General features: G+C 34.4%; 2 protein-coding genes and 1 non-coding gene across 3 annotated transcripts in view; 2 read left to right on the forward strand and 1 right to left on the reverse strand.

Moving 5' to 3' along the window:
* Window positions 1-12,580, forward strand: part of PIGB (phosphatidylinositol glycan anchor biosynthesis class B) — a 37,684-nt gene that overhangs the window by 13,751 nt on the left and 11,353 nt on the right. Inside the window, exons 6-7 of the mRNA XM_088024805.1 lie at window positions 4,963-5,103; window positions 11,817-11,868. Coding sequence (XP_087880931.1) covers window positions 4,963-5,103; window positions 11,817-11,868 — 193 coding nt within the window. The remainder of the gene's footprint in view (window positions 1-4,962; window positions 5,104-11,816; window positions 11,869-12,580) is intronic.
* LOC114206606 (U6 spliceosomal RNA) lies at window positions 5,605-5,708 on the forward strand. The gene has a single exon (XR_003608688.2). It is a non-coding gene; the product is annotated as a U6 spliceosomal RNA (small nuclear RNA).
* The window catches only part of CCPG1 (cell cycle progression 1), a 55,748-nt gene continuing 49,593 nt past the window's right edge, over window positions 6,426-12,580 (reverse strand). Inside the window, exons 9-10 of the mRNA XM_028099897.2 lie at window positions 7,160-7,226; window positions 6,426-6,537 (exon numbers count right to left, since the gene is read on the reverse strand). Coding sequence (XP_027955698.1) covers window positions 7,186-7,226 — 41 coding nt within the window. The 3' untranslated portion in view covers window positions 6,426-6,537; window positions 7,160-7,185. The remainder of the gene's footprint in view (window positions 6,538-7,159; window positions 7,227-12,580) is intronic.

Genomic DNA, 12,580 nt, shown 5'->3' on the forward strand with positions numbered 1-12,580 from the left:
AGTCCCTGGATCGAGTCCCGCATTGGGCTCCCTGCTCGGCAGGGAGTCTGCTTCTCCCTCTGACCCTAACCCCTCTCATGTGCTCTCTCTCATTCTCTCTCTCAAATAAATAAATAAAATCTTAAAAAAAAAAAAAGAAAGAAAACTGTAAAGACTCCACCAAAAAAACTTAGAATGAATAAATTCAGTAAAGTTACAGGATACAAAATTAATATACAGAAATCTGTTGTGTTTCTATACACTAACTAGCAGCCAGAGAAATCAGGAAAACTAACCCACTTATAATTGCATTTAAAAAAATACCTAGGAATAAAAAATAAAATTAAAAAATACCTAGGAATAAATTTAACAGAAGTGAAAGACCTGTACTCTTAAAAACTATAAGATGTTCATGAAAGAAACTGAAGATGACACAAGTAAATGGAAAGATATACCATATTCATGGATTGGAAAATTAATATTGTTAAAATGTCCATATTATCCAAAGCAATATACAGATTCAATGCAATCTCTCTCAATGTACCAATAGCATTTTTCTCAGAAGTTAAACAAATAATCCTAAAATTTGTATGGAACCACAAAACAAACAAACAAACAAACAAACCTGAATAGCCAAAACAATCTTTAAAAAGAACAAAGCAGGTAGTATCACACTCCCAGATTTCAAATTATACTACAAAGCTATAGTAATCAAAAAAGTATGGTACTGGCACGAAAATAAACACATGGATCAGTGGAACAATAGAGAGCCCAAAAGTAAACCCACACTTCTTTTTTTAAAAAAAAGATTTTATTTATTTATTTGAGAAAGAGTGAGCATGAGCAGGAGGGACAGACGGGGAGAAGCGGACTCCCCACTGAGCAGGGAGCCCCATGTGGGGCTCGATCTCAGAACCCTGAGATCATGACCTGAGTTGCAGGTAGATACTTAACTAACGGAGCCACCCAGGGACCCCAAATCTACACTTCTATGGTCAATTAACCTATAACAAAGCTAGGCAAGAATATACAATGGGGAAAAGACAGTCTTTCTAATAAATGGTGTTGGGTAAACTGGATAGTTACATGGAAAAGACTACTACTTTATCGACCCATATACAAAGAATAAACTTAAAGACCTGAATGTAAGACCTGAAACCACAAAACTCCTAAAACAAGTGGTAAACTCTTGGATATCAGTTTTAGCAACATTTTTTTAGATCTGTCTCCCCAGGCAAAGGCAACAAAAGCAAAAATAAACTGTTGGGACTATATGAACAGCACAGCAAAGAAAACCATCAACAAAATGTAAAGGCAAACTACTGAATGGGAGAAGATATTTGCAAATGATATATCCAGTAAGGGGTTAATATCCAAAATACATAAAGAACTCATGCAATTAAAAAAATCAAATTAAAAAAATGGGCAGAAGACCTAAGTAGACATTTTTCCAAAGAAGACTTCTACAGACGGCCAACAGACACATGAAAACATGCTCAACATCACTAATCATCAGGGAAATGCAAATCAAAACCAAAATGAGATATCTCACACCTGTCAGTATGGCTATTACCAAACAGACAGAAAATAACAAGTATTGGCTTGGATGTGGAGAAAAAGTAACCCTCATGCACTATTCGTAGGAATGTAAATTTGTGCAGCTACTGTGAATAACAGTACAGAAGTTCCTCCAAAAATTAAAAATAGAAATACCATATATATGATCCAGCAATTCCATGTCTGGGTATTTACCCAAAGAAAATGCAAACAGTAATACGAACTCCTATGTTTACTGCAGCATTATTTACAATAGGCAAGATACAGAAGCAACCTAAGTATCCATCGAAAGATGAACAGATAAAGAAGGTTTGGCATACACACACACACACACACACACACACACACACACACACACACACACACACACACACACACACACACACACCGGACTATTACTTGGGCCATAAAAAGAATGAAATCTTGCCATTTGCAACAACATGGATGGACCTAGAGGGTATTAATGAGATAAGTCAGATGGAGAAAGATAAATACCATACAATTTCACTTAAAAGTGGAATCTAAAAAACAAAACAAATGAATAAACTTAACAGAAACAGACTCACAAATACAGGGAACAAACTGATGGTTGCCAGATGGGAGGAGGGATGGGTTGGATGGGGAGAACAGATGAAGGGGTTTATGCAGTACAAACTACCATTTATAAAATAAGTCATGAGGATATAAAGTATAGGATTGGGAATACAGTCAGTAATGTTGTAATAACTCCGTATGGTAACAGATAACTACCCTTTTTGTGGTGAGCATTTTGTAATGTATATGAATGTCAAGTCACTATATTGTACCCTTGAAACTAAAAACAATACTGTATATATCAACTATACTTCACTTGTAAAAAGTAAGTTAAAGAAAATATGTGGACCAGATTTGGGCTTATATAAACTGGGGAAGCAAATACCAAGCAAATGGAACCACCAATATGAGCAAAAACACAGAGCTGTAAAAGGGCTTCATTTTGTTGTGGGCAGGTTGTCCATCCTACCACACACGTGGTCGGAAGCATGGGAGAAGGGAAGAATAAGGGATGATGCTGGAATGGGACTTTGCCTTTCTCCAGAATTTGGACTTTATTCTGTAGGTTGAAGGGAACCATTGCAGGCTTTTGAAAGCATGACATAGTCAAATCTGATTTAGAAAGAATTCTCTTGCAGTACCAGTATTTAGGATATAATGAGGGAGAAAGCCAGAATTTGGTCTAGTTGAGAAGCTACTATCCATTCTTCCTATATAAAAAGATTGTTGGGAGAATCAAATCCCAATAAGATCATTTCTGCATTAGACTCCTGACTGCAAAAATAGGCATTCACTTAAGTTTACTTATATGATGAGAGCTTTATTATAAGGCTGAAAGTAAATATAAGGAAAAGAGGGAGCTTGTGGCCAGGCCTGGAAGAAAATTATAGAATATCTCAGCCACATAAATGAAATTGAATGAATTATGGCAGTTTTGAGGAAAAGTCTGTTCTGTTGTTCCTTTATAGCCCAGCCTGTGAATGTTTTGTCTAATTTTAAGGCTTAGCTAGTCTCCATTTCTGTCCTCACTACCAATTGTCCAGCTTTCTCTATCTCGCATTCAATTTGATCAAATCTGATTAGGTCTATTAAATGTCATTATCCCTATAGTTTCACGCTGGCCAGACTTAAGACTGGCTGCCTGGGTTCAAGAAGAGAGGGTCATGTAGCACAGGCGACTGCTGTAAAAGCATTCTTCCCCGGATAAGCATGACAGGTACTATTCCTGGCTTTAGAATATATGACATTTTGCAAACTCCTTTAAAAATGCAAATTTTATAAATGAAAGTTTTCTTTAAGGATGGACTGAGAATATCTAAGCATTGATTTCTGTAAAATGGTAACAGTAAAACATCTCTCAGAATTAAATGAGAACCTATATAAAGTGTATAGCGCAGGGCCTCTTACAAAGTAAATGCTCAGTAAGTGTTGTTAATGACAATGATATTAACTAAAGGAATATTTGGGGGGGGCAATACAAAAAAAAGAAGACAGCAACTATGAAAATATTCCAGACAAGTGACAGGGCTTAATGTAAAATGATGGGAATGGGAAGGAAACAAGGTGGATGTGTGGGGTGAGATGCTGCTATTTAAGGGATTCTCAAATTTTAAGACTGAGAAACTGAGTGATGCTATTAAATATTAGACACTGAACAGGTTTCAGGGAAGGTTTTGGGCTCATTTCAGGTGCTTTGATTTTGAGTGCCAATAGAGATCTATGTAGAAATATTCAGAAAAGAGTAAGATATCCAAGTCTGAAAGTTTGGAGTGAGGTCAGGACTGGAAGTATACACTTGGGTGTCCTCTCAGTAGTTTGACTATAGCAGAAGTAGCAATTAGGATGCGTGCAAATCAAACCAACCTATGAATGTGTTTTATTTCACCTGCATAAGGGTTTTTGTTTTTGTTTTTTGAAGAAACTACTTGGCAAAGTTTTAAAATTGGGAGATCTTACATAAAATCTGGGTTTCTAGTTTATGAGAGGCCCAGCCATTTTGGGCCAAGATTCCTTCATGACAATATCAGAGCCTCCCCACGGTCTACATCACTCATTTTTATTACTTATGTGGTCTCTGTAAGCATTTGAATTTGAAATCCCTGCTCTTACATCCTCACCAACGTTAGAAATTTCTCTATAGCTCCTAATTAGTTAATAGATATATAATGGTACCAAAAAGTTTTATTTTGCTTGCTTTCAATTTTTAGCAGGGCTAACACTATTTCCATGTGATAATCTACTGTCTGTAGTCCTCATGATTAAATTATTATAGTCTTCTTTAGTTATTTATTGAGAGAAGTCCTAATAGTAAAAATCCGCATTTCTATCCATGATCTTAGAGGTTTGTATGGTAGGCTTTTTATCAATTATACATATAGATCTTTCATTTGGATAAGATTAGCACTTACTTTCAAAACAAAATTGTATGTACTAGGAAGCCCAACATTGCCTAAGTAATCCTAATATTTCCTTAAATGCATTTATTCTTTTTGTCTTAGAGAATTGTTTTGTGTAATTTTCTTATCTCTTTAGGAGAGACTTGATAATTTTTCCATCAGGAAAGCAATTGGCAGAGTTGTATGGCGAAAAGTTAAGTTAGTATACCTTTTTGGCAAAACAAGACCAACATTAAGACACAGAATAAGTTCTGAATTTAAAATACTAGAATTGGGATATTAGAGCTGAAAAAGACGTTAGACATTCCCTCTTTTTATGGAGGAGAAAAATTAAGAGTCAAAAAGTATAAGTAACTTACCCAACTTCACATAGCTATTTATACCAAAAGGAAAATGCTCCCATTTAAAAAAAAAAAGTTGTATCACAGCATAAATAGTAGATAACTTCTACACTCATTTCCTAGTTGTCTTGACAATACATTTTCTTCACTTATAGTGTCAAGTACTTGTCCCTGGTGGCACTTGCCTTCATAATTCGTCCCACAGCTATCATTCCATGGATACCTTTGGTCTTCAGACATTTCTGGCAAGAACAGAAAAAGCTTGATCTTATTCTGCATCAGTTTTTACCTATAGGGTAAGTATGGCTACAATCCATCTATTAATGTCCAGAACCTATAAATTATAGATTGTGAACAAGATTTTACATTTCATAGTCAATTATTATATCTTCTAATGTCAATGAGAATTATCAGACTAAGGAAACAATATTTCCAAATTTATATTTTGTATTTTTATATTTATGATTATTAACTGTAATTATTTTAATTTGCATAAATGGGGATCTTTGGAACTTTTCTCACTTAGAACTTTTCTATACTTCATTTCCTATTTCTCAAGTACATTTTAGAAATACTTGATTCTTTTACATTTGTATAAGGCTTTATAATTCATAATGTGTATTTATATATTACCTCATGACTTTCACAATTCTTGGATCTAGACAATGTAGGTATTTTTAGTTGTAGTAAGGAAAGGGGTGGGTGGGTGGAGGGAACTCGATGAAATTAAACATGCGTTAGCCAGAGTCATTGGGTTGGTTGCTTTGATGGAACTGGTATTGAAACCCATGTCTTCTGTGCTCAATTCAATAGCATATATATTAAAATTGGGACAATACAAAGATTAGCATGGCCCCTGTGCAAAAAAACGAAACCAAACCAAAACAAAAACCCATGTCTTCTAATTTTGAGCTCCTAGGATCATACTTATCCCAAGTATCTAGTAGAGTATCCAAAACAGTTATTTATTGAAGGGCTGAATGCATTCTGATTCTTAGAACAGTAATCTTTTTAATATACTAGTATTCACTCTGTATGAGTATTTTTGGTTAGGAATTAAAAAGGGCTAAATCATCTTCTGCCAAGTTGCCACTGTTGTCATTTCTCAGATTTATTAACATTATTTTTAATGTATTATTCATTCAGCAAATATTTGTTTAACCCTAGTATGTGCCAGGTACTGTTCCAGATGCTGGAGATATAGCAACTTAACAAAGTCCCTGCCTTCATGAAGTTTATATTCTAGTGGGAGAAGAGAGAGAACTAAAAACATAGGAGTAATATATATCTGTCAAGTGATAAATGCTATAGGGAAAAATGAGAGATAAGGATAGAATTTTTATAGGGTAACTAGGAAAGACTGTCATGATAAGGTAACATTGGAGCCAAAACCTAAAGGAATTGAGACAATAAGGAAAGAATATTCCAGGCAAAGAGACCAGCAAGTGCAAAGACCTTGACATAAAGGTGTATTTGGCATATTCAAGGAACAGCAAGGAGACTGGTATGGCTAAAGGAGAGTGAACTTGGGAGAATATGATAATGAGGTCAGAGAGATAGCAAGGGCTCAGATTATGTAGGCTTTTACACAGGGAGATAAAGAGCCTTTTTTTTTTCATTGCAATACAATGTATAGTTTATTCATTCAACAAACATTTAGCCTGCTTTGTATCAAGCAGTTGATGATTCAGAAGTGAGTAAGATGCAGTGTCTATTCCCGAGGTCAAAATCTGTAGGGGGCGAGAAAGAGATACAACAGTAATTCTTGATTAGCAATATAGAGTGTTCTAAGTAGTTATATAGCAAAATGTTGTAGAACAGATAATTTAAAAAAAGCCTAATTCTGCTTGCAGGGGAGACATTAATAGAAGGTTTATAAAGTAGATGATGTTTTAAATAATATCAAAAGTGAACAGGAGTTTGCCAGACCTAGGGAATCAGCATGCTTCAACCTGTAAAGGCCTGGGAAGGAGCCTATTCATATAAATCAAAATGCTTGTCTTGTTTATTTTGAAGGGAAATATACGAAAGAACAAATGAGATAATGTATGTGAAAATACTTTGAAATTGTACAGTTCATAACAAATATGATTCACCGTCCTAATTAGTCTTATACTCTCAAGTGTTGGTGTACTGAGTTGGCCCCAGCCAACAGCCTTTTATGTATTAAACACCCTTTAAAAATAACCAGTTGCAGGCACCTGTGGCTCATTAGTAGAGCATGCAACTTGATCTCAGGGTCGTGAGTTCAAGCTTCGTGTTGGGGTAGAGTTTATTTTAAAAAAACACAAAATTCATCTATCACCCCACTTTACATGTGAGGCATTGGCAGTTCAGAGAAGGAAATGATACCTGCAAGGTCTTTGGGCTGGTTAGGGTCAGAACTGGGACTGGAACACCAAATCTCTAGCACCTAGGACTATTTATTTAAAAAGAAAGAGAAAAAAAAGAAAAAAAAATTAAAACAGTAGCATATCCAGACAGGAAAAGTATCTCTAAATAGAGAAAAATCTTGCATTAGTCTTAGGAAAATTTCCAATATGTATGGACCTACTTCTCTTTGCCTTTTACATGACCTTGAGAATTTGGGACATCATTTTGTCATTCATTCTGTAAAATCAAACATAATTCAGTTGCCTTTCAGCTGCCACATTCTCACCAACTATTAGCAAGACAAAACAAAGTACAGGACATCGTTATAGATCTTACAGGCATTCAGGAGATAAGAAGAGGATATTATGGACAACTTTTGCTAATAAATTTGACAACTTAGATGAAATGGACAAATTCCTAGAAAAATACAACTTAACAAAACTGACAAAAGAGGAAATAGTAAATATGAATAGTACTATATATATTAAAGTTAATTTGTAATTAAGGACTTTAAACAAAGAAACACCAGGCTCAGACGGCTTCACTGGTGAATGCTACCATATGTTTAAGGAAGAAGAAACATCAATCCGCATAAACTTTTCCACAGAATAGAAAAAGAATAACATTTCCCAACTCTTTTAATGAAGATACCATACCCTTGATCCCAAAATCTGACAAGGACGTTACAAGAAAAGTCAATTATAAATCAGTATCTCTCATGACTATGAATGCAAAATTCTTAAACAAATCTTACCAAATTGAATCTAGCAATATAATTAAAAAAGAGTGGGGTGCCTGGGTGGCTCAGTTGATTAAGCATCTGACTCTTGGTTTCAGCTTGGGTCATGAAATCAGGGTCATGAGATAGGCCCCGTGCTGGGTGTGGAGCCTGCTTGTGATTCTCTCCCTTTCCCTCTGCCCCTCCCTTCCCCCCTACTTGCACACACACGCTCCCTCTCTCTCTCTTTAAAAAAAAAAAAAAAAAAAAAAAAAAAAAAAAAAAAATATATATATATATATATATATATATATATATATATATATATATACATACACACATACATCATAACCAAGATTGGTTTTAGTTCAGGAATGTGAAGTAGGTTTAGTATTTTAAAATCAATCAGTATGATTCATGACATTAACAGAATAAAGGAGAAAATTCATAGGACAATCTTAATAGACACAGAAAAGCCACATGATAAAAACCTACTCATGATGGGAGAGGAGGGAACAACCATTAGAAAATGTGTAATAGAAGGGGATTTCACTAATATGACAAAGATTTCTATAAAATGTTATAGCAAAATCATACTAAGTATTGAAGCACTGAAATCCTTTTCCGTGTGATCACGGAAGATACATGGATGCTCATTATTTCCCCTGCTGTTTAACAATATATGTCCTAGCTAGTGCAGTAAGGCAAGAAAAACAAATGGTTGGAAAGGAAGAAAGAAAACTATATGTGATTGTATGTAGAAAATCCAAAAGCATCTAGAGGTAAACTGTTAGGATTAGTAAATAAATTCAGCATGTTCACTAAACACAAGGTGAATATACAAATATTGATTTCATTTGGATACTAAAACTAGTGCGTAAAAGTTTGAGGAATAACAGGATATTTATATAGTCTCAAAGTGTCTCCCCATAAAATATTAATTACAAAGGATAAAATAATAATTTTACGGTGGAAAAACTTGACAGACATTTCCTTAATCAAGGGATCAAAGTTCAGGGGTGCCTGGCTGGCTCAGTTGGCAGAGCATGCAACTCTCGATCTCAGTGTTGTGGGTTCAAACCCCACATCGGGTAGAGATTACTTAAAAATAAAATCTTTTTAAAATAAATAATTTTAAAAAGAAAAAGGGATCAAAGTTAACATTGCCAGTAATTGGACAGACCACTATCATGAGACACCTGATCAAAAGCAGAGAAAACACCCTGTCACTTCTATGGTGTTACTGCTGTAATGCATAACCTGAATCTATTCATGAAAAAACATCAGACAAACCCAAATTGAGGTACAATCTAGAAAATAACTGACCTGTATTCTTCAAAGATGCCAGTCATGAATGACAAGGAAAGATTAAGGAAATATTCTAGATTAAAGGAGACTACAGAGATAGAACAAGTGAACACAACAAATAATCAGCGTTGTTTTTTTTCTTTGTATAAAGGACATTATTGGGACAATTGGTAGAATCTGAACAAGGTATAAATTAGATAGCCATAAAAATTTAATATTTCATGGTTCTGATTATTTGTGATTTATGTAAGAGAATTTTTTTAGGAAATACCCACTGAAGTATAGAGATAAAGGTGAATGATGTCTGCAACTTATTAAACAGTTCAGAAAAAAATACAAATTTAAAAAGAAAGAATAAGATAAAGCAAATATGGTAAAATGTTAACATTTGGGGAATCTAGGTGAAGGATTTATGGGAATTCTTTATACTATCCTTGCAACTTTTCTCGGTCAGAAATTATGTCAAAATAAAAAATTAAAAGGAAAACAAATACCATTTATGGTGGCATCAAAAAACATCAGATGTCTATGAATAAAATAAAGATATATGAGAACTCTACACAGGAAGCTATAAAACATTATTGGGAGAAACTAATGAAGACCTAAATAAATGGAAGAGTATATCACGTTCATGGATGAAAGATTCAATATTTTAGAGATATCAGCTCTCCCCAAACTGTGATCTGCATATTCAGTGCAGTTCCAATTAAAGCCCAGTACGGGGCGTGTATGTGTATGAACTGATAAAGCTGATTTTAAATTTTTAAGTGGACCAATATTAACTAAAAGAATCATAGAGAAAGAAATGTTGGATGACTTACACTACTAGATATTAAGACTTATTACAAAGTTACAGTAATTAAGACAACTCAGAATCAGTGCAAGGTAAAACAAATAGACTGGTGGGACACAATAGTCCAGCAATAGACTCAGACATAAAGTCACTCATTTCTGGTAACAGTGATAAGGCAGTACAGTAGAGAAAGGATAGTCTTTTCAATAAATATATAATTATCTGGATATCCATATGGGAGAAAAATTAATATTGATCCCTACTTGCCACCATAAACAAAAAAATAAATAAAAATCCAGGACATTATAGATCTTAAGGTAAAAGAGTTGCACTTCTTCAAGATATGATAGAATATCTTCATGACCTCGAGGCAGGCAAAGCTTTCTTAAATAAAATGTAGTAAGTATTAACTATAAAGGAAAAGATAAATACATTTGAAGACATTAAAATTCAAGACTTTTGTTCATCAGATTCACCATTAAGAGTGAAAAAGCAAGCCACAGACCAGAAGATATTTGCAGTACAAAACACAACACCAAGAAAAACCGTCTATCAATTATATACAGAACTTGTACAAATCTGTAAGAAAAAGATAATAGAAAATTGATTAAAAGACCTGAACAGGTACTTCAAAAGATATTTAAATGGCCAAGAAGTATAAAGATACTCACCTCATTAGTCACCAAGGAAATGTAAATTAAAACCACCATGACATTCTAGTATACATCCACCCAAATGCCTGAAAGGATATAGAGCCTTTATATATTCCTGTGGGAATATAAATTGATACAACCACTTTGGAAAACTGTAAGAATTTACTAAAGCTAATTGCACTTACACCCTGGGGCCCAGTAATTCAATCCTAGGTATATACTCAGCAGAAATGTACATACATATATATGGGAAACAAAAGGCACATAAAACAATGTTCATAGAATTTTTCATAATAGCTTAAAAAAAAGGAAAGCAGTGTCCATCAACAGAATACACTGTGGCATATTAATTCAGTGGACTAGAATATAGTATTATAAATGAACTACTGCAATGTACAAAAAAGTGGTTAAGTCTCACAAACATGATTGAAGGAAACTGTACATGAGTACTACAGAGTGATTTCATTTTTTTAAAATTCAGTAAAAAGCAAAACATCTACACTATCAGAAGTCAGGATAATGGTCACCTTTAGGAAGGGAGTGGAGATTGGTTGGAAAGATAGAAGAGCTTTTTGAAGTGCTGCTAATGCTCTGTAATAAAAGGACTATGGCATCCATGTTAGATGCCCATCTTACTCTCTCTTTGCTGACCTACCCTGGGGAATGCCAGTCTCAGGAGGTCATCTTTAAAAAAAAAAAAGGTCTCTTTTGGGAGACTGAGCCCTGCCAACAGCCATGTTGAGTGAGCTTGGAAGCAGATTTCCCAACCAGCACCAGTCAAGCCTTCAGATGAAACTGTAGCCCCAGCCAACATTTTGACAGTTCATGAGAGGCTTTGACCCAGAGACACCCAGCTAAGCTCCACTTGGATTACTGACCCACAGAATGATGAGATAATAAACGTTCATAGTTTTAAGTTGCCAATGTTTAGGGTAATTTGTTGTGCAGCAATAGATAATGCAGTGTTTATTACTTTTAGAAACTTTCCTTAAATACAGCATCTGTCAGTGAAAGATCTTTCAACGTGTAAATCCATATTCAGTTGGCAAAATTGTAAGGCATTTTTAAACTGACTTCTGATGCCAAGCATTTGCAAAGCCATATGCCAGTATTGGATTTTCAGTAAGTTCAGAATGTTAATCACCCTTCTGTTTTGTTTTTCAGATTTGTCAATTTGAGCTTGTCTCTTATAATTGATCGTATTTTTTTTGGTCAAGTAAGTAAAAATGTATCAAGCTAACAGCTATTTTTAATCTAACCATTTATTACACATTTATTACACTAAAAACTCAACCTGACCTATTAATCCTGTGAATATTTTGGAATGCAGGCAAATCACTTTTTAAAAAATTGTATGGGATACATTAAAAAAAAAACTATTGGCATATGCCTTTCATTCTATTTGCTGTGTTTTCTATAAAACAGAATTGTATATTCATAGTTGAAGTTAAAAGGAGTCTACTTTATGGCATTTTTGTCAAGTTTGTACAATTTAGTCAGATTTGTAACAAAGGTTAAATTTTTAATTTAATTGACCTCAAATCATTCAGAATTTCAAATCAATCAGAATACTCTCTTCAGGCATTTGATTTGACATTTTAATGTCATGACTGTTGGTAATGGCCGTTGGTTGTTTTTAAGTTCACTGATTTTAAGTCAGTTAGGGGCTCTGGAATCAGATTGCCAGAATTTGAAACCTAGTACCTTCATTATTAGTTATGTGACCTTGGGTAAGTTATGTGCCTTTCTTGCCAGTTTCCTTAACTGGAAATAACTGTGGTACCTGTTTCATAAGGTTGAAGGATTAAATGAGATAATGCATGTAAATGCTTACAATAGTGCATGGCAGAAATGAGCACTTACTGTTAACTGCTGTTGTTGCTGTTATTATCTGCTTTGTGCAACAATTCAAAAGGTAGTGTTCTCAA

Source organism: Eumetopias jubatus, unplaced genomic scaffold (genome assembly GCF_037043125.1).
Source record: "Eumetopias jubatus isolate StellerSeaLion01/CBP00866 unplaced genomic scaffold, mEumJub1_p1.0 scaffold_7, whole genome shotgun sequence".
NCBI lineage: Eukaryota > Metazoa > Chordata > Mammalia > Carnivora > Otariidae > Eumetopias > Eumetopias jubatus.